The sequence below is a fragment of the Ceratosolen solmsi genome, unplaced genomic scaffold (genome assembly GCF_000503995.2).
Source record: "Ceratosolen solmsi marchali unplaced genomic scaffold, CerSol_1.0 scaffold39, whole genome shotgun sequence".
Lineage (NCBI taxonomy): Eukaryota > Metazoa > Arthropoda > Insecta > Hymenoptera > Agaonidae > Ceratosolen > Ceratosolen solmsi.
Window position 1 is genome coordinate 3,654,847 of NW_011948433.1, and position 24,341 is coordinate 3,679,187.

General features: G+C 34.6%; 1 protein-coding gene across 1 annotated transcript in view; it reads left to right on the plus strand.

The window, feature by feature from the left end:
- Nucleotides 1-9,165: 9,165 nt before the first annotated feature.
- LOC105364647 (uncharacterized) overlaps nt 9,166-24,341 on the plus strand; it is a 23,345-nt gene continuing 8,169 nt past the window's right edge. The window contains 11 exon segments of the mRNA XM_011502626.1: nt 9,166-9,388; nt 20,564-20,624; nt 21,617-21,799; nt 21,892-22,151; nt 22,232-22,486; nt 22,603-22,788; nt 22,862-23,124; nt 23,212-23,669; nt 23,777-23,899; nt 24,233-24,336; nt 24,338-24,341. The exon segment at nt 24,338-24,341 is cut by the window's right edge and continues 330 nt beyond it. Coding sequence (XP_011500928.1) covers nt 9,380-9,388; nt 20,564-20,624; nt 21,617-21,799; nt 21,892-22,151; nt 22,232-22,486; nt 22,603-22,788; nt 22,862-23,124; nt 23,212-23,669; nt 23,777-23,899; nt 24,233-24,336; nt 24,338-24,341 — 1,906 coding nt within the window. The 5' untranslated portion in view covers nt 9,166-9,379.

A 24,341-nucleotide genomic window follows, 5' to 3' on the forward strand; every position in this document is an offset into this window, starting at 1 on the left:
GTGGATTGTTAAGCGAGGTATCGTTGAATGAAGTCATTTTTTTTTTCTTCAAATGATGGTCCTAGTTGAAGATGTACCTAAAGCTTCCTTTTTCTCTTTTTTTTTTTTTTTTTTTTTTTTAGACAATTTTTTCTCACTTCATCGTTGTTGAGAAAAATGCAGTTTTTTGTCTATGTAGAATGCAATTTTCAACGTTCTTCGAGTAATGCAACTGTGATACGATATCAAATTGATGTAAACATTTCCTTACTATATACGACATTTCCTCGCTTTTAGTGTTTAGTTTTTAAAATAATTTTATGCTCGGTAATATTATGAACAAAGTATTTTTTTAAAAGCATTTCGAAAAGTACCAAATAAATTTTATAAAATAAATTTTTAATAGATAATTGCTTGCCACTTGTAAATATTTGAAATACCAATCGTTTATATAAATGTGAAACCATTGATATTCTCATTGCATTAAAGTGTAATTTTACGTGTCATGCTGCATACTTTGTTTAAGCTAAATATGTTATTAGGTGTAATTTATTTAAACTTAATGTGCTACAATTGCAGCATCTGTACTTAAGTTATTTACTTGTCCTAGTGCCATTTCATGTCATAAGAGAATTAATACGTTGAAAATTATACGGTTGATTGTATATTTATGTTATAGTAAGAATAAGAATAAAAATGCAAATAAATGAATGATAAAAAATAAATAAAAAAATAAAAAAAAAAAATAAAAAAAAAATAAAATAAAATAAAAAAGAATAAAGAAAAACGCGAAAAAACGAAGTAAGCATATTTATGGTTGTATATTATCATAATTATCATCATCGTCGTCATCGTCGTCATCGTCGTCGTCACCACTACTATTATTATTATTAGTTTTGTTGTTATTATCATTATTTATTATTTATCATTATCATCATCATTATTATTATTATTATTATTGTTGTTGTTGTTGTTATTATTATTATTATTATTATTATTATTATTATTATTATTACTACTACTACTACTATCATTATTATTATTATTGTTATTGTTGTTACAACCACTACTATTGCCAAGAGTTATCATTTTCATATTTTTGTGCTTTACATTTGACGTATATGTAGATGGTATCGTAGTGTGCGTCAATCGCTATGTAATGTTAAATACAATCAACATTAATTTATTGGTATTATACAGAAGCTGATTTAATGCTTCTTCGAAAACATTAAGCAAAAAGAGGATTGCAGAAAGGAAAAACGAAAAATGAATTATTTTTCGTGTTTTTTCCGCGATTTTTCTCACAATCCGTGTTATGCGGATATTGACAAAAAAAAAAAAAAAAAAAAAAAAAAAAAAAAAAAAAAAAAAAAAAAAAAAAAAAAAAAAGTTTCCAGTAAGAAAGCCACGCATAATTGGGCCTTAAGTGGCGAAACGAGTCGTGTCGCGGTCTTTTAAGTTCTTCTTGATAATCAACGTTCTGCTTGTTATCCACTTGAACAAAGCGAGTAAGATATACTGGTTCATAGTATTTACATTCGTCGTTTGTGTCGATCCAATGAGAAGGTGCATTGAACATCCACTAATTCATCTAACTAATTCTTGATCAAGTTACACGCCTCTGAGAGTCATTAATGCTTTAAACTCGATCATCCACACTACTTAAGTAACATCTAATTTTATAATTTCTTTGTTATGCGTAAGTGCATCATACGTAGTTAGGCGCAATGCTCAAATCAGCTCAAATAATTCTATTTTTAATTTATGCGATTTTTTACTTGTGTGAATATTAAATGAAATTATAATGTATGATACTTTCGAAATAAAACAGCCATGATTGCATTCAATGCAGGCAGAGAGGAACGTGTTCGATCGCTCACTGCTCTTACGTGCATTCGATGCCATTGAATTTGCAGTGTAAATTTAATGAAAATAAAGAAACTTTTTTAAGCTAATGAATAATTTAATCTGTGCTTTCCTTTCTTCATTCTATCATGCCACGTTTTGTGTTCACTTTCATATAAAATATAATATTCGTTACCAAAAAAAAAAAAAAAAAAAAAAAAAAAAAAGTGTTTGAAACCCACATTAAAAAACAGTGTTTGAAACCCACATTGATTTTCCTTAATAAAATAAGCGACAAAATTAAAAAAATAATTTATCTATATTTCCTTTTTTCATCGCGTTTAGGATCAATTGATATTAGTGAGGAAAATTTCAATCATATATATTTGAGTTGATAGATTTTTTTAACGTAAATAATTATAAGCTATGTCCATTTTTATAACAAAGTATCCACACGAAGGCTTAAGTTAACAAACAAATGATCGATATTTAAAACAGTTTATGAAACTGTTGCTATGAAATGGATTTAGTGCCTACTTTAATCGATAATCTCCACACAGTCGCATCTACGTCGTATCCCTTAAGTTACACATTCACAACGGATAATTTCCACGCAAATGTCAGCTATGCAGTCTAAATGTTTATTCATTAGTCTACGCATACTTACTTATTCATGCACACGTGGGCACTATGAGACTGTATATGAAAAATAATAATCTTGCATTTCACGTATTAAGACTGCACCTTTACGAGGCTTTTCAGATTACATGGGAATAGCGATTTCAAAATAAGTTCGAGGCAGCTTACAGTACGCTTGGTGCTTAGTGAGCTCTCAGCGAAGAAATGATGTTGAGAAAATACGTAGAACATTTTTAAATCTAAGTGGAACAAGTTCGACGCGCCGAACCCGGCATGCACAAACGTACTTTCTATGCGATTCAATCACGTCTCGCAGCAATTCATTCCTCAAATATCAATGCGTCGTGGTGATAGAGGCCCGTGTTTATTGACCTCAGCGAGCATCCTTCATCTCGTCCATGTCGCATATGTCTCTCTCTCTCTCTCTCTCTCTCTCTCTCTCTTTCTTCATTTCTCATTGGCGGTCAAAGTAATTATAATCCAACCAGATTCATCTCGTAAAATCCCAACACGAGGATTTGATTATACGGCGTAAAGGGATTCGGTCGCACTTTTACGTAGCGACAAAGAGGCGTGATTCGTATGCGCCGCGAAAGCCTCCGTTGACTTTCTCGCCTCTTCGTTTTGTCGCGAAAGCCTTTGTCGCGATTGCCTTGGTACTCCAGTCTGTACTTGAACTTGAGCCAGGAACGTAGGCGCTGGATTATTTGTGTTATTAGTCTTTTGCGGTGGTCCAACTCGCTGTGTGGCACTGGATTTATGGGGCTGCTTTACCTCCATTGGCTCGTGCTTGGTTATGACGTAGATCCGTCGAGGGAGTGAAGAAAGCGCGATTGTCGCGAGGACGGGCATTTAGCTTCCGTTCTTTTGTTTGGAAAATCTGGCGACGTTGCAAATAGCATGGAATTAGGACTTTATTAAGATTCGTAAATGGCGATGTCAAGTTGGACTGTTTCAGGGGCGAAAGTCTCACATTTTTCACGGTACAATTCCTTTAAGAATGTCCAAGAAAAAGATTTCGAATTTATATTGTACGTCACTTGTTCAAGTATCTTAAAAGTGTAGAAAAATATTGTTATAAAATATTTTTATTTGTAATACTGGTTTTATAATTGCAACCGCCGCCTCACTTATATAATTACATTTGTTAGTAGCAAAATAAACATTATAAATCTAGAAACTTATTATTACATTATAAAATATATTATAAAATATTGTTAAATTTGAAATTTGTTGTTCAATTTATAAAATACATAATTTACATACTTATTGTGTAAATATTGATAACATGCACAAAATTATTATTGAAAATGAATAGTTAAGAGCAAAATTAAAATCGACTAATAATTTAAGAGGATAAATATTTGAAAAACAATAATCTAACTCAATCTAGTATACGTATTTTCTAAGAAGCTAATGAGATTATCAACACTTTTTATATTGATACTATTTAACGATGTAAATCATTTAGAATTATACTTTTCTTTCGGAGACTGTGACGCTATTACGCAAAACTAAAACTTGATGATAAGGAATGTGTTAAAATACCGAGACCCATCAGCAAATATAATTTTATTTACATATCATTTTCTTAAACAAATATTAATTGCGAAACAATTGTTTACGCTAAAGATTACCGATATTTCTTTATTCTTTTAAATTCAAAATATACGTTGTTATTGCTGATTCGTTTAACATGTAATTACAGAATTCATGATGCTAGAATAACATTATTATTAATTATCCAATTTTTGTAATGTATTGATATCGTTATTATAAACAGTATTTGTTATTATACTTTTTATAAATAAAATAAAAAAATTAAATGAAATAAATGGAAATTTTTATCGAGTTTTTATTGAGTATAAAAGAAATTTAAGAAAAATAACGAGAATCAATAATTGATTTTTTACATATATACAAAATTTATTTTATTGATATTTTAACAATGATTCTTTACAAAATTTATATATTAATTTTATTTTCAATAATTAATTTTTGTATAGATTTTTTCAAAATCATTTTATAATTTATATAATACGTTTATATAAATCACGAATGTAAATATTCAAATATTATTGATTAATAAAATTTATTATTTAAATGAAGCTTCAGTGTAATTGTAAAATTTAAAAGTTTTGTACGATTGTTTAAATAATCTAACCGATTAACTTTAAATTATTGTTTATAATTAAGAAACTTTATTAGAAACATAAAATTATAATTATCCTTAATAATATCGTAAGCTAATTAAGTTAATTAAATATTTTTAAATAGCATTTTTTTATAACGAAAATTCTCATAATCATTATATTTAAAAAGTAGTGGTACTTCTTGAAAGTAGCGTATTACATCTTAATATTACTTCTATATACTTTCAATAGATTAGAACATATTTATGAAAGTATAAACAATGCACGAAGCCATTGTCTTAGAAATTACGATTACAATTTAAATAATTGTTTATTACTGCAATACCCTCAAATTAATAAAAAAAAAAAAAAAATAAGAGCTATTTTATAAAATAGTATAATAAGTTAAGAAAGTTGATTAAACGACGATTATTCAAATATAAAGTATTTATGATGGTCTATAATATTGTTATATTCATTTCTAATTTTAGAAATACTTTTATATGAAATTCACAATTTATTGTAAAAAAGAAGAAAAAAAAAAGAAAGAAAGTAAGTTTATTTTATCATTTTATTTCAAATTATTTCAATATACAATTTTGATAAAGTATTCTCCTAATGACGTTGATTATAAAAAAAAAAAAATTCTTAATTCTAAAACTCTTCCATGGTAATGTTGAAAGAATCGTCGAAATAATTGAAGATACTAGAAATTTTGCACAAAGATCGATATTTGGTTAAGGATTAATAAGAAATAATAATTAATTATATTAACATTTTTCTCGCAACATCTCTATCAAATATTATCACTCGCAATCATTGTTTGATATTATGATATTATGATAGTTTATTTTGATAGATAGTTGATGTAGATATTATGATAGTTCCACCACTTAGGCGACGAATGTTACGTTTTAATACTTTTGTTACATGCTTATTCGTGTCCTTCCAAACTTATAATTACAAAACAAATAAACTGATTTGCATATTGGAAGAAGAGAAAAAAAAATTTAAGGATAATTTTATTTTGAAAAGTGGGTAAGAAATACTTTATGCGAGAGTTATATTTTCAAATGATGCAGAAAAAATTATAGGTACAGAGTATTGTATTAGTAAGTTATAGTTAGCGAGTTGATAATTTCAAGAAAAGAAAGCTATAAACGACATACACCTTAAAGTTAATAATGATTTTGGCAAAGTCGAATGAAAATATAAAAATCTGGTCGATATTTACACTACTTTTATTACAAAAAAAAAAAAAAAAAAAAAAAAAAAAAAAGAGAATCTGATAAGTAAAGTTTAGTAAATGATTAGATAATATTCAAATGTACGCGTAAGAGATAAGTAAGCATATTTTATACTATTCGTTCGAGTCTTTTTTTTTACAAAATATTGAAATAACGAAGCAAAGATTTTCTTGCTACTTGTACGATACTGATATCAATAAGTAATTGCCCACATTAGTTCATATAATAAAAGAAAATTGACAGTGCATCTGACAAAATTCTAACTTGCGATTAGAAAATGGCAACGGTTAATTCATCAAAGTATGTCGTAATTCTTCACTTTCTCGTGCACGGATTATATTCTTATATTTGTTGTATCACTAACGATACTTTAATCTTATCCAAGACGATGTGGACTCGTCGGTTTTTTGCCCTTCGATTGCGTAAAATTCGCCGAGTATCTTAAAAGTGTCACCGACGTTCATATACCCGAGATGGTGCGGCTAATAAGAACAACTTTCTCCCTATTAGGACAACGATTTGATTGTTCATTTTTGTGGTGACACAGCGGCCATGTGACATTTCACCCTCTATTACAGTATTTAGCAAAAAAGCCTTAACGGCAAGTGCATCACTACCATTTTACTCGATACTCTTAAGAGAAGGACACTGTAACACATCCATTTAAGGCGATTACTGTCTATTTAAAAGTGTTACTGACGAACTCTGCCTCTCCGGGGCCTAAGAGTGCGTGTCACGAACTTTTCTTTCTCTGCAGTTGTCGTATGTTTTATTCGCTTTCTCGGGCCTCGCGACTCTTTGTCTCGTCGGGACGTACGTCGCAGATGAAAGGATCAGGTCGCGAGAGGTGTATTTTTATAAGCGTCCCTTTCCTTCGGGTAGAATGTTAAAAAGTATAAGAGTAACCAAGGGACGGGACATCGTGCAAAGCGATGATGAGAAGCAGCTTTTATTGCATCTAAATGGACACATATTTTTAGCCTCGTCAACGCCGATGGATATGCGCCGTGAAATAATTGCGACATCCTTGTGTAAAAGCTTCTCACTGTAAATCGACGATATATGCATTTAGCGCGATAACGTCTTATGGTCTTAAATTATAAAAAGTGCAGTGCCAGGAGGCGTAAATGGAGTAAAATTATTATCATGTTTACTTTTCTTTTCTTTCCTTTCTATAAGGTACAATGAAGAAACCACTTGCTTTGTAAGTTAAAAATATCGAATTTATCGAATTTTATCGAAAAAAATATAGACTAAACTAAAAATATTTTTATTTATATTCGATATAGCAGTATTTTCCTACTGTTTATACATTATTTAAGAAAACTTTGCAGCCTATTTAAAAAAATCGAATAACAAAAAAAAAGAAGAATAAAAAGAAAAAGTCACAAGCGAGGTATAAAAATCGATCCTAATGATTATTACAGTCGTAAGCCTGTCCTACGCGTAATATTGTTTATTTCGTACGCTTCAGCTGTGTGGAAGAAAATTTTATTTAGTAAATGAGAAATTTAAAATTCGGATTGAGGCACAAGCCTCAATTATGAAATTTCGACATGCGCTATGACTTATGATTTATCGTTGGTGCTTTACTGATATGTACGTTACGGTTAATGTGGATAATATGAAAATTACGACGCTAATACAATGAGAGAATATTAATATTGTAATAACAATTTATATAAAATATTATTAAATCTATAAAAGTAGTGAATCGAACATTGATTAATTGATAATTAACCGTATGTTCAGAGGGTTTCTTTTTTTTTTTAATCCGTCAGTCGAATTTTGCTTGTCTACAGTTATGGTATGCCGCTATTATGATAATTTCCTTGTGTTATGGTACTTTTCAAAATCTATCTATTTGAATATGGAAGATCTTTTATCATTTATAGAGAAAGTTAAAAATATACAGCCGATGCTCGTGAAACACATCGACATTGCCAATTAAATCACATAGCAGCAATGTATCGGTATATAAAGAAATTCATGGCGAGTTGTAAAAAAGCCAGTGACATTTAAATTTATGACTCAAATCTTTTTAAATTATAAAAAAAAAAAAAAACAAAAAAAAAATAAATAAATAAATAGATAAACTGTTCGCTTTAACCTTGAAAAGTAGTCGAGTAATATTATCCGCGTCGATTAAGTATCGCGAGAAAAGTACGTACATACATCGGGTAGAATTAATCTTGCGTGGTAAGATTGTTGTTGTAAGGCACCACATTTTCTAATAGAACTCGCCTCTAACTATTTTAAAATTTTCCGCTGTGCAATCTTAATACGTGCACAACTAATTATATTCGTTCGATTAAATTTCAGGAGATACGATGATCCTCAATGATGGACATTGTAAATCCGAAATAATTCATCGACTTTAAAGAATAACGTTTGTCACGTAAGTTGCAGAATTTCGTATTGCTTCTCGGCTCTCGGACGCGCAATCGAGACCGCGTTGCCTTGGATGCACGAATAGCAAAATTATATAGCCGCGATATCAACTTTCAGCGAGATATGCAATGATTGATGGTTGTGTATGAAATATTTTCGCGAACGAAATGAGTTTTCTCCCGAGACAGTGACGAGTTGTAAGGCGCGGTTGGAGATAAATAGAAACCCCAAGTCATTCATTCTTACCAATTAGCTTCGGATTCAACTAAGCTGACGAATTAGCGACTTGGCAGGTAAAGGAAGTTCGTCGTCCCGTGTTCGATATATATATATATATATATAAAATTTTACAATCGTTCTTCGTCCCAAAACGATAGGCACGGGGCAGTCTGCTGGGCCCATCCATCCCCTGCTATTGGGATGCACCTGCGCGCTCATCACGTAGTCGCGCGCGTGGGACTCGAGCGTAATCGGAGTCGTAGGTGCGATGCGTGCGACGGATCAATAATTATATGTGGGAGGGAGGGTCAGCGGGGGAGCAGCGAAACTGGAAATGTCTTCCTTTCACCGTGGGCCCTGGCCGAGGATGCCGAGATGGAAATGAAAACGAAGACGGCGGCGGCGGCGGCGGCTGCGGCTGCGGCATCAGTGGGGGCCGCGGCAGCTCCTGTCGCTGTTGTTGCCGCGAGCTAGCGACCGACCCATGAAAGTAACAGTCCCGACGATAGGTGGGGAAGCGGCTGCCCGGGAGGGAACGGGCGGTCGGGTGAGGTGCGGCGTACGACAGGGGAATGTGTGGCGTGGCCAGGGTGGGAGGGAAGGGAGAGGAGAATCTCGTCGAAGGTAGGTTTGTGAGTTATCCCCGCGTGTGGAGCGAAGGCGAAACCTCTCGGGCCGGTTCGGTGCTGGGCCTCCGTCAGTCCGCGTTGATGTGCAAAAGCGTGCACGTCAAGCTTCCGTCTTGTCGCAATCGAAGACGCGCGCCACCCTTTGTTCGCGAGCCTCGCGGGATAGTGATTGCCGGCGACGGGATTGCGACGGGATTACATTGGCAGCAGTGGAAAATGCTGCTCACTCTACCGTGAGCTCGATATTTCGCTCGCTGCAGCTGGGAATCTGCGCGTAACGCGCCTCTTCTTCGGCAACATGGATTGGGTAAGGGACAATGCGTTTTTACGCTTCGGCGTATTGTCTTTGGCGGTAACGGGGATTTTGAGTTTTGAGCCAAGTTGCACAATTGTCCGAAAGTGGCGAACTGCCGTGCTCTATAAGTGCTTTCTGGCACATCTTCTTCTCTGTCCTTGTTAGGATTCCTTATATAATGATAATGACGGATTTAAAAGCATCCGTACGATTGCGCCTACTTAGTTAATGTACATATGTATTGGGCACGTCAAGCCGCAGTATTACATTCGACCAGCCAATTTTCAATTTTCGTTACAATTTTCGGCGGGTTAGGATGCAAACTCGTATATGTGAAAACCATTGCACGTATTGCGCGTCGATCGGCAGCTAAAGCGATTTTTTTTTTTTTTTTTATTTTGACAATTCACAAGCGTAATGATCTTCAATATATAAGCGATGTACATTACGTGAACGATAATAAAAAATGGCTAAAAGTTAAAAGATTAGTTAAATCTATTATTAATAGAATGCCAATAAAATTGCTCTGCTTAATTAATAAATAAATAAATGTGTACCACGCAAAGTCTTTATAATTATTTCAATAATTTCATGACGATTCTTAGTAAGACTTAAAAATATAGAAAAGTCCTTTACGTGTGTACTTCCATTGTGTATTATTATATTTTGTGATATACAACCGAGCTTATGTTTAAAATAAAACTATCATTTAATAAATTATAATTTGTACGCAACGAAAGAGGGCAAACCGCAGGTATTTTTACGAAAAGTATTACATCGTATATTAATGAGTTTCTGTTTGATAATTTTCATTAGATTTATATAAGCTTTTACAATTATGGCTGTAATATGTTAAATGACATTCTTCATGATTATGTAGATACGATTTTGGTTTGCCATTTTTTTTTTATAAGCTTTATAAGCTGATGTAACTATTTTAAAGCTATTTTTATCCTCACAGTATTAATTAGAAAATTCTAGTAAAGCATATTTATGTATTAATTATAATGTATGTATACGATATATATATATATATATATATATATATATATATATATATACATAAGCATAGAATGAAATTGTGCAATTGTCTATAATGTACGCTGGCTTATGTATCAATGTAGTTCTTATAAATGGAAAGAAGGGAGTTACGGCATGTGAAACTTTTAATCGAGCGCCAATGAGACAATAAAAAATGTTGGGATTTGCGAAAGCAGGGGGTTCGGAATATATTCAAAACAATTACCATCGAGGCGGTCGGCCGGCAAAATTTCAATGTGTCCTGTCCGACATTAAACGTTAAAGTGCGCGTGCCGTTAACTGTATTGCGCTCGGCCGTTTACAGCCATTTAAACGCACTTCGACTTTTTTCAGCGATTCACGCGACAGCTTTTCGTCATCCTGCGAAATCCGCCGCTCTCTTTGCTTTCAATTAGGATACGTAATTAAGTCATAGCGCTTATTAGGCAACTCTTTTTTCCCTTTACGCGCGGCAATCGTTACTATCGCCGGTCGAACTTTTTATACGAATAGTTAGTTCTATGGTTTGTTTATGTTTATATGGTCATTGGACCCGTCTGGTTTATTTAAGCTTCTTCTTTTTTTTTCTCTTTTTCTTTTAACGAATTGAACGTTCTGATAAATGCATCCTTAAATGCATAGGATAATGGGGTTGCTCTTCTACATGCTTTCATACGTAATTGCAAGAGCTTTTTTAAAATATTTCTTATATGTATAAATACGTATATCTGATGTGTGTGTGTGTGTGTATGTGTGTGTGTTTATTTATTAATTTATTGATTCATGTTCATTTATCATACGTATATATATTTTTTTGCATCCCATGTGCTACTTAGTATCGAAAAAATTAGAAAATATTCTTGTAAAAGTTATTTTTATACTTAAGAAATCGATATATGATAGTATTTTCTCTGTGTTTAATTACATTATGATATCAATAATTATTTATTTGTATAACGTATAAAAAGGTAGTATCTATATCACTTTCTAAATAAAATAATTACATTCACGTCAATCGAGGAAAAATAATCTGTCGATATCAAACGCAGCTTTCTATTCACGCTGCTTGAAATATATTTTATTGGGTGGATATTAATTGGAAGATGAATATAAAATTCTATCGTTAACAATAACAATTACAAAATTATAGGTTAAATAAAACTTTTTTCCGTACTTGGAAATGTAATGGTATAATAATTATATTTGCACTCTCGGGAATATTCGACATGCTTTATGATTTAAAATATTGAAAATTTTCCAAGTGAAAATTTATTTTTAATACTTTATAATTATAATGCCTATTCTTTAGCTTTTGAACTTTATAAATATCCCAAGAAAAAGTATTATATTTAAATATATTTAAAAAGAGAAAATTAATTTGTTATTAGAGTGTACCTAGAAAATCGATGCCAGGCGGTAGTATCTCATAAAAAAATAAATATAAACTAAGTATAATAATAATTTACTTGGAATATATTCAATAAAGTGCTAAAATTTGTAAATATCTCCTTTCTATCAAATTACTTAAGTAAATGAAGTTATGTATATAGTCATATTGTTTTAAAAATTTCCCATAATATCGTTCAAAAAAAGCGTAAAATTATCTTATAGATTTTTAGTTTACTGTTGAAATAATCGTAAATCAATAATACTCAGAATTTTCTATAAATATTATTTTAAATATTAATTACAATTAATTATCTTTTCTTAATGCTCTTTAAATGATAAATGAGTACGTTATTTGATTTATTTCTTATTTAGGTTAGCTTAAATTATGAACTCGCATCATAATTTACATTGTACGTAGCCAATGTCGCCGAGGACATTCATGATATCGATAAATACATTCTTTTGGAAATTAGATAATTTATTTTATTTATTACATCGACAGATCGCACCCGAATACGTGTTTAAAGTACGAAAAATCGTTGACACTGTATCAGGCAAAATTGATTGAGAAAGCAAATTAAAGAAAGCTCTCTATTCTAAAGCAGTATCTTTTCCATTAAATTAAAAAAAAAAAAAAAATCTCGCATCACAGTTTTATCACTACTTTTTCAGAATGCTTTTATCAATTAAATGAATGATTATTAGGAGTTTATCGACCCTTACAAACGATATTTCATTGAAAAAAATCTTATTACCCTTTCTCCATAAATCTTATCATATTATTCAAGCTCAACTAACCGGCCGATCGTATCGGAAAGATATCTCACATTCTCTCTCTCTCTCTCACTTCCTTTATCGTGCGCGCGTAACCTTATCTCCGATACTTCCACCGATTTCCCCATTTTTCGTCTTTCGGATCTTTGAATAAGAAAAACGGAGCTGGCGCGAAGAGAAACATTTAGAATGTAGCGGCGTTATATCATACGACAATATTCTCCGCGGTGAAAGTAGTATAATTAGATTTTTGTTCACACATGCATAAAACAAAGAGTCGGGGAATCCGTGACCATTTATTAAAGTCGGCAGCATAACGAAAGTAAAAATCATAAATCCTTGAAGATTCGCCGTGTAATTGACGATCGACATCGACCGCGTCTCATCTTCAATTTTCGCGAAGAGACAGTTTCCTAGTTAAATCGGAACGCCTCGCTCATCGTTGGAGCACGCACGCGCACGCTACTGAATATTCCGGTAGGCGAGCGCCACTGGAAAATCGTCGTCGCAAAGAAAAAGCGAATGGAGCCATTAACGAACAATTAGAGAGCGCCTCTCGACGCTGGTAAAAGCCAGTCGGTGCGCGTTCGTCGCCTCATTTCCACGTGAGTCGAGTGAAAGCCAGCGCGAATCCTCATCTCCCCCCGTGTTGAAGCGTCTCTGACCTTAGCTGCGACGAATACTGTAGCGTATGCGTACTCTAGCGACGCTTCTAACCAAATTTCGTCCTGCGATTTCACTTTCGATTATTATTCGGCGATGCTCGCTCCTCGACCAGCCCGTTCGTTTCGTCGGATTATCGGAATCACGCGAATGGATCAGTGGTTGGGCCTTTTGTTGTATCCGCATCTCTTGCAAAACACGTTAAATCAACGGTTAATGCATCTGAGAGGCCAATCACGCGGTCCGAGAGGTAAGCGCGAATTGTCCATGCTCGCGAATTTTCGTCTCGTTCGTGTGGACGTAATGCGCTAGAGACGGGAAAATACGAATTGTAGGCCAGCGGACGCGAGAATATTCCACGTGTATTCGTTCTACCGCTTATGCAAAAGTATTTGATATTATAAGTCCGTTAAGCGGCACGTGGGAACCATCATTAACGGCTCTCCGTCTTTTCAATCGTAACGAAGGCAAAGTTACATATACGACTCTTCTAGTCGCTCTGAGAATGATCGAACCTAGTCGTTTATGAAGTCGTGGAGCTCATCATATTAAGTAAGAAAAAAGAGTCCACAATTACTAAACAACGAACTGTCAAGAGAAATAGGCCAAAGCGGTGTAAATTGAAAGTCGTGAAATTCCGAATAAAATTCATACGGCTGATTTTACAAATTACAAAGCTTCTTCGATCAGTGCTACTTCATTGAATCGCTTCACTATATCTACAACAACCCACGGCTCTAATTAACGATTAATCATTTGAATAAATCCTCTCCTCTTTTTCCAGACCCCCCCCCCCCCCACACACACACATACAATTCCCCACCCCAATCGGATCTTGATCTCCCAGGTGTTGTTGTAAACAGCGACATTTACGAGCGCTTCCACAATTTACACGGCCTCGTCGTTAATACATTCTACTCTCTTCTATTATCGCGCCACTTCAATTTCTCCTTGTGGCCATTCAAATGGCTCTCTTTCCTTCTCCCTCCCCCGAGTCCCTATCGCGCGAATTATCGCCTTTCTTCTCGCGATGGTCGCGCGCTTCAGGAGAAGGTGCGCCCCGAGAGATTTATCGGGAATTTGTTCAGGATTAGGCTGACTTTTACATTCGAGCTGATACAACGGCCGATTTCAAGTGTCCCGTAGTGGATGGGCGTCAAATTAGATTTCGACCATGAATTGCTTTCGCGCCTCTGGGACTCGTTGGGAGCTGGAGAGGTCGTTGCTAAGCACTAAGCGCACAACCGTTATTACACTATGACTTTTCTAAAGGATTTTTAAACGCGATATATGGAATTTCGCGATAATCGTATCACCGGAGAAATTTCGTTCTCCCCCTCTCTCGCCCGACGTACTCTTTCTTCCCAGTCGCTGTCCCCCTTTGCGAGTTAATGACGTACAAATGAGAGGCCGAGATGTGAGCCCCTTTTCCTTGCTCGTTGGGTCTGTCGTTGGTGAAATGAGTGTCCGTGGAGGCGAAAATTTGAGCGAACGAGAAATCTCTTTGTTACGAATATGCCCCAAAAGGAGAACCTCTTAACCGCGAGCACAATTACCGAGTCTCCGAGAATATTTTCATATATCCTTATTTACGGCGGCTGAATCTAAAGTGGCTCGTCACGTTGTCTAAACTGGCGAGTTATTTTCATTATCATAACAATATAAAAGTGTCGATCTGCGCGTTAGATATATATATATATATATATATATATATATATATATAGAGAGAGAGAGAGAGAGAGAGAGAGAGAGAGAGAGAGAGACGAGTGCTGTGCGCAGAGAAAATCTTATTTATCGATCTAGTAGGATGATTAGCATTTTAAACGAAACTCAAGCCAATCATAGTTAACCTCTATGTATAAACATTAGCATAATTCAAAAATGCGGCGGCGGACAAGCATCACTTCCATCGAGGCCCGGCCCTTCTAATAGCCAGCACTTCTCGTATCTCGGCTAAGGCGAAGTTGAGGCAAGGAATAAAGAGACAGACGATCCCCTCTTCGCGTGAATCGTGCTCACGGCCGCCAAGCTTTTCTCGCTAAGCGAAAGTAAAAGGGATCGGGCGCGTATCCCGAGCGTCGCGCACTACGTCGCTTATCGGAAATACCGGACGCGCACCGGATAATTGGCAATCGCGGCTTTAACGAAGCTCGCGGATCATTTCCGTTGCGCAAGCGTCTCTTGTGCGCCCGTCTCGTGAATAAGTCGTTTTGTATAAGGCGGCAGAGAAGGTGGCGGAAGAGGAGGAGGTGGTGGAGAAGGGGGCGCGGGTACGTTTAAACGTCCGCAGCGCGCACGTCTCACAGTGACGTGATTCATCGGGCTCGAATTTTTGCGGACGACCGCGCCCAAACGAGAAAACGTGCCCCGACGCTCGAGATTATCTCCATTTAGACGTTACACCACTTCTCCACGTTATCCCGCTCTTTTCTTCATTGCGCGTGACGGCGCTGCAATTCGCATTGTTGGTGGAGGGTGAGAAGGCGCCGTGTGTTCGCGGCTCCCATTGTTCGCGTGCGTCACTCGTTAAGGCAACATATACGAGATACGAAGGTCCACACACGTAAGGGAAATCCGAACAAAAGCGAATTTACTTGCCATCTTACCCGAAGCGCTTTTTAATTGAGAGCATTGAACGAGTCAGGGACAGATCAGGATGGGTAACTGATAGAGGGACGCGGTGAAGGTGGGGGTGGGGTGGAAGAGTGGGGATGATCGAGACTCGTATCGTAATTACGCCAAGTATGAATGTGCAATCTTTGTTATGTCACAGACTACGCTTATAATACTTAAAATGTCCTCCTCGTCCGTCCCTTCCCCGCCAATTGCAGATATTTTAACGTACCTCAAAGTACACACGATGTCAAAATCAATTTTTCCAATGTCATTACTGCGTTCTTTCGAAAAACGAGGTTTTCAATGAGATGGAACGTGTAAAATTTAAAGGTTATTATCGTGCTGTTGGTAAGGAGGTTTGATATTTTGAAATTCATAGGCACGTAGGAAACGGAGGAAATATTTCACGAGTGTAAATTTTCATTATCCCAAGAATGATGTAAAAAAAAAAAAAAAAAAAACGAATACAAATCAGCCTTTTAATACTTTAGGCGCTCAATGCATATAGCTATTCAGGATAAACTATTTATATCGAAATCGGCATGAAGAGAAGCTCGAGACCTTGGCTCTGGAATTTCGATGCACGTCTCTCTCTCTCTCTCTCTCTCTCTCTCTCTCTCTCTCTCTGCATAAAACCGTATATGAGTGCAGATAGTCGTATACAAACGAGGTACATGACCAGCTCGTTGGGAGGTCAAAAAAATCATTTTCCTCGACCCCGCATTCCGATATTCCGGTTGGCGAACGAGTTTCAGCGGGTTTTACCTGCCAGTATTCGAATATCGACAAAATCACGAAAAACTTTGCGGTAGTAAGTTATAGGCGTGCAGATAATTAAACGCTTAAGTGTGGAGAAAAAAAATTGAATAACCATCCATCTGCATATTCCATTTCTCCGGTATTAGCCTTTTTTTTTTTTTTTTTTAAACGACCCGCAATATCCTTGGCTACCACTTTGTTTTAATTTTCTTTACTTGAAAATTAAGATTTATAATCGCGTCAGTAATTTACTTTTGTTTTTTCTTTCGGATCTGACCCGGAGATTCGAATTTTCTTTTGCCGAGATACACGGTTTATCCAATTTCATCTTGCTCATTCAACAATAATATCCCTCAATAAGCCCAGGATAATCCGATTCGCTCAAGGTACATTAATACTTAAGCTAATTGACGATGCCCCAGATGTACGAGTTCTTTCATATAAAGGATTGCAAAATCGGAGTGCCGCAATAGGCGATCCTAACAATAGATACCCAACGGATCAGCCGGATCTGATTCTGAATGATAATGATCATTTTCATTTCACAAAAAGGATTTCCACACCGTTATTAAATAATACGAAACGAGCGTGCAGAGGGTTAAATCGACGTTATGGTAGTTGAGGATCGCCGTAGTCGCCGATCAGAATTACAAATACCGAATTCGTAATTTCATCGGCGACGTAAATCACTCGGGGTGCGACGAACCAAGTTTCGCAAAAAGAGTCGTAATGCCAAAGCGAGGTTTTTTGTTCATTGAATTCGTGTTGCCGCGAGGACAACTCCGCGCTATACGCGGACAGCATCGTAAAACGGCGGTAAAAATTTCCACCGCCAGTCCAATTATAAGTTTACACGCCGCAACTCGATTGGCTACGGACTCCTTGTTCTGCAAGCGCAAGTGCATCGGACCCGCTGAATTACACATGCAAGCACGCGTCGCCCTCATCGTGGATGTAAATGCAAAGGCCCATCGGACCGCGCGATCTCTCGCTCAACGCAAGGAAGATCCACGTTCTAATTAAGTATACCTCCCCACCCCCTCCCACCCCTCCCCCACCCCTCCATACACCCGAAGACAACACACTCCCGCTGCGCCACGCCCTCCCATCCATTGTCGGCTATTCATAGTCATAGTGGATGTTGGTCGATCCGTCTCGTTAACGAACGTCTGCCTCGTAACGCGCCGTTACGTTGGCCGGCATCTGGACGGGCCCATAATAACGCCGGCGATCGCTGAGAAAGTAAACGCCACGGAGAGATCGTTGCGTACTCGGTCGCTCCTTCTTGTCTTTCTCGCTTTCTCCTTTCCACGGCCTGAGCGAATTGACGGACGGACGTGTTTGCCTATTACGTAACGAGAAGTGGTTCTCTCTGTGTGTCACGGCCTCGCATCTTGCAGGGGAAGCCGCGGAAATAGCTCCAGTGCTTTTGCTTTTGCTTTTTTTTTTTTTTGCCACTTTTCTTTTTACTTGAAATTAGTAGCTCGGGGTCTGCGAAAACCGTAGCATGTATTGAATTATTTTTTTGGATCTTGGCATGTGGTAGGTTCCGCGTAGCTTCATGCCCCGCCACCGATTAAATATTTTCGATGCAATTCCTTATATATCGTTGTGTAGAATAAATGTGATAAGGGTCGGCAATAATTCCTGGATGCCAATTTCTTTTGTAATTATTTACATTAATTTTATTATGTTAACGAGCCTTATCTTTCATGCTGCTTAATATGCGACAGCAATTGCTTACATCGGTATTAAAGCTTATGTATTTATAAACGGATTTATATAATTTAATTCAATTTAATTAGTGTCTAATGCAACTTGTATTGTACAACAATTCTAGAGAAAGAAAAAAACTTAAAATCTGCTGGTATTAATTAATATGAATAATTGGAAAGTTAAGCAGTTGTATAGCGCGGTTCACACTATTACTTATAATGTTAAAAAAAAAAAAAAATGTGTATATATATATAAATGCAAATTTGCAGTTGTAGACTTCTTAAGTAGGATTTGGTGAAAGTAAAGTATTTTAATAGTTTCCACTATATTTTCTTCTTCGAATACTCGTTCTTGTCGCACAACTATTACATTGATCAAGAAATCACGAGCGTAATCCACGAACATTAACAAATAATAACTATTTTATCATAATTATCGATGACATCTGAAATTTAATGTAATCTAATAAATCTCTAAATAATAATAAATAGAAAAGTAAAGCTATCTCAGCCTTTAAAACACGCGGGATGAAAGTGTTTGCCGGATGTGTACTGTAGTTTATTATCGGCTTTCCTGTTTATCGAAAATACAAAATCAATTAGTTTTATCGACAGTCATGGTCGAAAACATTCTCGGATGACAACTTGAAATTTTTTATGGCATCAAACTATATAAAAAAAGTGACTGTAGGTGTTTAGTGGGATGTAAGAATTTGATGTTTGCCTAAAGTATAGAAACCTTAGATAATAGGTTATTTTTATATAAGATTTTGTAATCATTAGATCATTCTAATTTTTGCTTTTACCATAAATGTACATATCTATATAAATAGTTTTAATAACAAGTTTGTGATTCGTGACGCGTGCACTCCCCGATGTAGCTCTAGCGTGAACAAAATAGTATCATTGTAGGAATAATTGCAAATTATAAAACCATCGATTTCTAAAAGTTTTATTTGTCGTAACAGCTAGTGGCGACCGTCCATTTTAAAATTTGAATTAAACGATTTAAATTCAGGTATCGTTTGAAGGTAAATGGATGATATTTTTTTTAGTAATCTTATAACGGCTGTTGTATAACACGATATTATAATTTTCCATCTTCGTTATTGAATTTAGAATGCTATTGTGTTTCTTATCGAATTGTCATGCAGTTTGTGTCGTGTGTATGAAGTCTTGAAATTGAAACCTTTAATGGCCTACCGAATAGAACAAGGGAAATATTCCGTCAGATTTGTACGTCTTTCTCGAAGAGTGCGCATCCGTTAGTTTTATTTGTGGAAATTGTAGGTTCTATGTCGATTCTATGTCGATTAAAAAGATTCATTCTACTATGACTGAATTCATAAACATATTCATAGCACAGAATACCGTTATATATCACACGGATTATGTTAATGATTTTGCTCTCAAAGTATTCTCGTTAGATTATATTATATATATATATATATCTATATGTTATATAAACATATAAACATATATACATATATGCATACATCTAATATGCTTAATGAATCGAATCATTCATTGAAATATCATTTTGTTTTTTTTTTTTTTTTAATTATTTACCTAGGACATAAATAATAACTTGACGATGTGTAGATTAGATATTATTAATATTATATTGTATTAATTAGCTAAATCAACATACTTGATTATTGGCATGTACTTATGTAAAAATAAATTTACACTTTTAACTCTACGGGCTTTAAGCAATTATGTAGAGAGAAATATTGTATATATTCGAATATTACATTTTCTTTTCTATTTTAATACATAACAAGCGTTGTAGTCAAACACTCTCGATAAGCTTAATTTAATTTATTAGCTTTAAATATATTTATTTAGTAAATTCACGTCATGCTTATAATCATGTATGTGAAAGGTTTCTCGTCCGTTTTTATACAGGAAGTTATGCACTCACTAGATATCCGGACTAATCGTTTCCTCGGCGACTTTGCAATTGATTGGAAGATTAAAAGGAATTACGTTTTACAACATTTCCTTCGATTTAACGTTGCTACAGAACGCTATCAATCCATGTATACATTGTAAAAGGACTATTAATATTAATTCAATTACTAATTTTATTGCTACGTTAAAATCTGAGATTAATTGCTCAAAGCACAATTAGTACATGATGATTCCAATATTTCGTCGAAATGTAATATATCCTATTTATCCATATCGATAATTCAATTAATTTTAATTACCTTTGTAAATTATTTTATATTAATTTTTTCTTATACAGAAGACGCTTGTTGGATCCCAAGTTTTATTGCTGATTCTACTTTCGAGTAACGCAAGATGTGGTAAGTTTATGCCGAGGCTTATGAGAAGTATAAATATCTAAATAAACATCTTCTTGACTAATCCTGTATATGTATTTTGTATTTATTTATTTTTTTTTTTTTTTTTTTTTGTTTTCCATTAAACGATTTCTCACGATAAATCCTAGTCTCGTAATTTAATATGTACTATTTAATTGTATATTTAATTTTACTATTTAAAAGATAGTGATGGATTTCTTTCTTCTTTATTTTTTTTTTACATAAATTTACAAGCTTATTTGAAAATGAAAGTAAGAGAATCACTTGTTATTGGCTAATAAATTTACTTTATAATCTAATGTTTATGCGAAGAAAGTAATTGTAACGTTTCTCATAAAAAATTTCATTTAACAAATCAACCAATTGATAGAATTAAAAGTGAATTATCAATTTTATACGTTACAAGACTAGAAAGGTAAATAATACATTTTCATGAAGTTCTAATTTTAATTCAATAGCAAATAAGCGAACAAAATATTATCTTAAATTCGCTTAATTATTTAAAACAACATATAATAAATTATATAATGCTTTATGATTACAATATATCCGTTTCCTTTAATTTAAACTTTGAATGCACAAATGCGGTCTATAAATAATTAATTTCGAAGCTACTAGACTTTTTCACTTTATTCGTATAAACCTGTGCTATGAGTTTACAAATTGTTGCGTGTCTCGTTTATTCGTTCGTAGTAAAGGAAATTTCCTATAGGCCAGTAAAGAAAATTTTTTTTTTTCCCCTTTTTTTTTTAATTGACAATGAACGATTTGTTCAATGGTAATAAAATGTGATAGCAGCAATCGTTAATGTCAATTTTAATTGCAAAATACCGTTATAGATACAATTGTTTATACGTCAATTACTGAAAAATGGAAATTTTCTTACGAGATCCAGCCACAAAAGGCATTTTAGCTTATATTTTAGTTTATTCTAATGAGATTTTGTAAGAAATCAAAAATATTATCTTAAATAGATGATGGAGAAAAACGAGTTGTTTGTTATTATACGAATTGGTCGGTGTACAGGCCTGGAACAGCAAAATTTTCACCGCAAAATATCAATCCTTATCTTTGTACCCATTTGATTTATGCATTTGGTGGATTCACGAAAGATAATACCTTAAAGCCATTTGACAAATATCAAGATATTGATAAGGGTAAGCTCATTGAATGAACGTTCAGCACGACATCCTACAAATGTTTCGGGCATTAAGCGAGGATCTAACTGAAGGAACGTCATATTTTACAGGAGGTTACGCAAAATTCACCGGATTAAAAACATATAACAAAAATTTGAAAACATTATTAGCCATTGGAGGCTGGAATGAAGGCTCTAACCGATTTTCTCCTATGGTCGCTGATCCTCAAAGAAGAAGACAATTTGTTAAAAGTGCTGTTAAATTTCTACGACAAAATCATTTCGATGGTTTAGATCTCGATTGGGAATATCCAGCATTTAGAGAGGGAGGAAAGCCACGGGATAGAGATAACTATGCTAATCTTGTACAGGTATTACTTCGTTTATTTTAATCGATAATGTGTTTTCAAGAATGTGTTCGATCTGATAATTGAGAAACTTCATAATTTAGGAACTTCGAGAAGAATTTGAAAAAGAGTCTTCGAAAACTGGAAGACCAAGACTTCTCCTTACAATGGCTGTACCAGCGGGAATCGAATATATTGATAAAGGCTACGATATTCCAAAATTGGATGAATATCTAGATTTCATTAATCTACTGTCTTATGATTATCATTCTGCTTATGAACCAGCAGTCAATCATCATTCCCCGCTTTATCCCCTCGAGGAAGATAACGAATATAACTATGACAACGAATTGACAATTGTGAGAGAATTTATATTCGCTCAAATGATAATTTCTTATCATTGATATTTTGTTATTAATATTACATATAACTAATTAAGTATTTTGTAATTATACTTGACTCTAACTTCATTTAGGATTATACAATTAAACATTTGATAAAGAGTGGTGCATCGTCTGGGAAAATTGTTGTCGGCATTCCAACTTACGGAAGGTCTTATACTCTTTTTAATGACGATGCGAACGCTCTTGGATCGCCAGCTGACGGACCTGGCGCTGAAGGAGATGCAACACGAGAAAAGGGATATCTCGCTTATTACGAAGTACGTATTTTATACTCGTAAATATATTTTTATTTGATTAAACATTCAATTGGCATTGTGTATCTCTTTGAAGATATGCGAAAGTATAAGCAAAGACGATTGGATTGTCGAGAAACCAAATCCTAAAGCCATGGGTCCTTATGCTTATAAAAATAATCAGTGGGTAGGGTATGACGACGAAGATATTGTACGAGCGAAAGCACAGTATGTGAATGAAAAGAAACTTGGTGGAATAATGTTTTGGTCCATTGACAATGACGATTTTCGAGGTAAATGTCACGGACGCCCATATCCCTTAATCGAGGCGGCAAAGGAAGCTCTTTTTGAAGAAAATGGGTGAATAAGAAATTAAAAGAATATGATAAATATGTGAATTATATTTAGCGTATGTGATTAATGTGATTAATGTTATGTCTGTCGCAGGAAACAAAAAATCGATGAAAGGCCTAATTCCATTAGTACAAGAAAAACGAACAGAGTATCTGAAACGTCAAAATCCAATTCTCAATCTAACAATCGAAAATTAAATACTATTTATAATAGACGAAATACGCTTACTCGTGCAACCAACGGCAAACGACCGTCGAATTTCTCTAAATCTAAAAATCGATTAAATTCTAAAACGAACAATGAAAATAAATCGGATGATGAAGCAGACGATGATAATGTCGAAAGTAGTGAAAACGTGGAATCGACAAAGTCTTCTCAAAAATCTACGCGGCCCCGATTACTTACAAATAAAAATCGCTTCAGAACACGATTAAATATCAATGAGAGAGATAAACTCAAAAAGCAAACATCCGAATCTTCGTCTATACATAAAATTGTTAGTAAAAAAATAACTACACCAGAGCCTCCTACAACTCCTGATCCTGGTAGTGGTAAGATTACTGTATACGAGTTATCTTTTTTCCTTTTTTTTTCTTTTTCTTACATTAAATCATAATTTAAATGATGTTGTTTTATTTACATTTGCTTACATTTTTAGATTTTAAATGTGAAGACGAAGGATTTTTTCAACATCCACGAGATTGTAAAAAATATTTTTGGTGTTTGGATAGTGGCCCAAGTGGTTTAGGAATTGTAGCCAATCAATTTACTTGCCCATCCGGTATAAAATATTTAATTATAATTGAATACACCTCCTCACACACGCGCACGCACGCGCCCACACACACACACACACACACACACACACACACACACATATATATATATATATATATATATAGAGAGAGAGAGAGAGAGAGAGAGAGAGAGAGAGAGAGAGGGAGAAAGAGAGAGAGGGAGGGAGAGAGAGAGAAAGAAACGCACGCACGCACGCATGCATACATAAATACTCACGTTCACGCACATGCGCGCCCGCGTATTTACGTATAATTTATCAAAAAATAATTATTAATTATCTTTACTATCAATTATAATTTTATTTATTCATATACAGGATTGGTTTTTAATAAATTAGCCGATTCTTGTGATTATCCACGCAATGTGGTGTGTCCAAAAAATAAATCTAAGCCAACTACAACTACAGTACGTACTACAACAGAAAA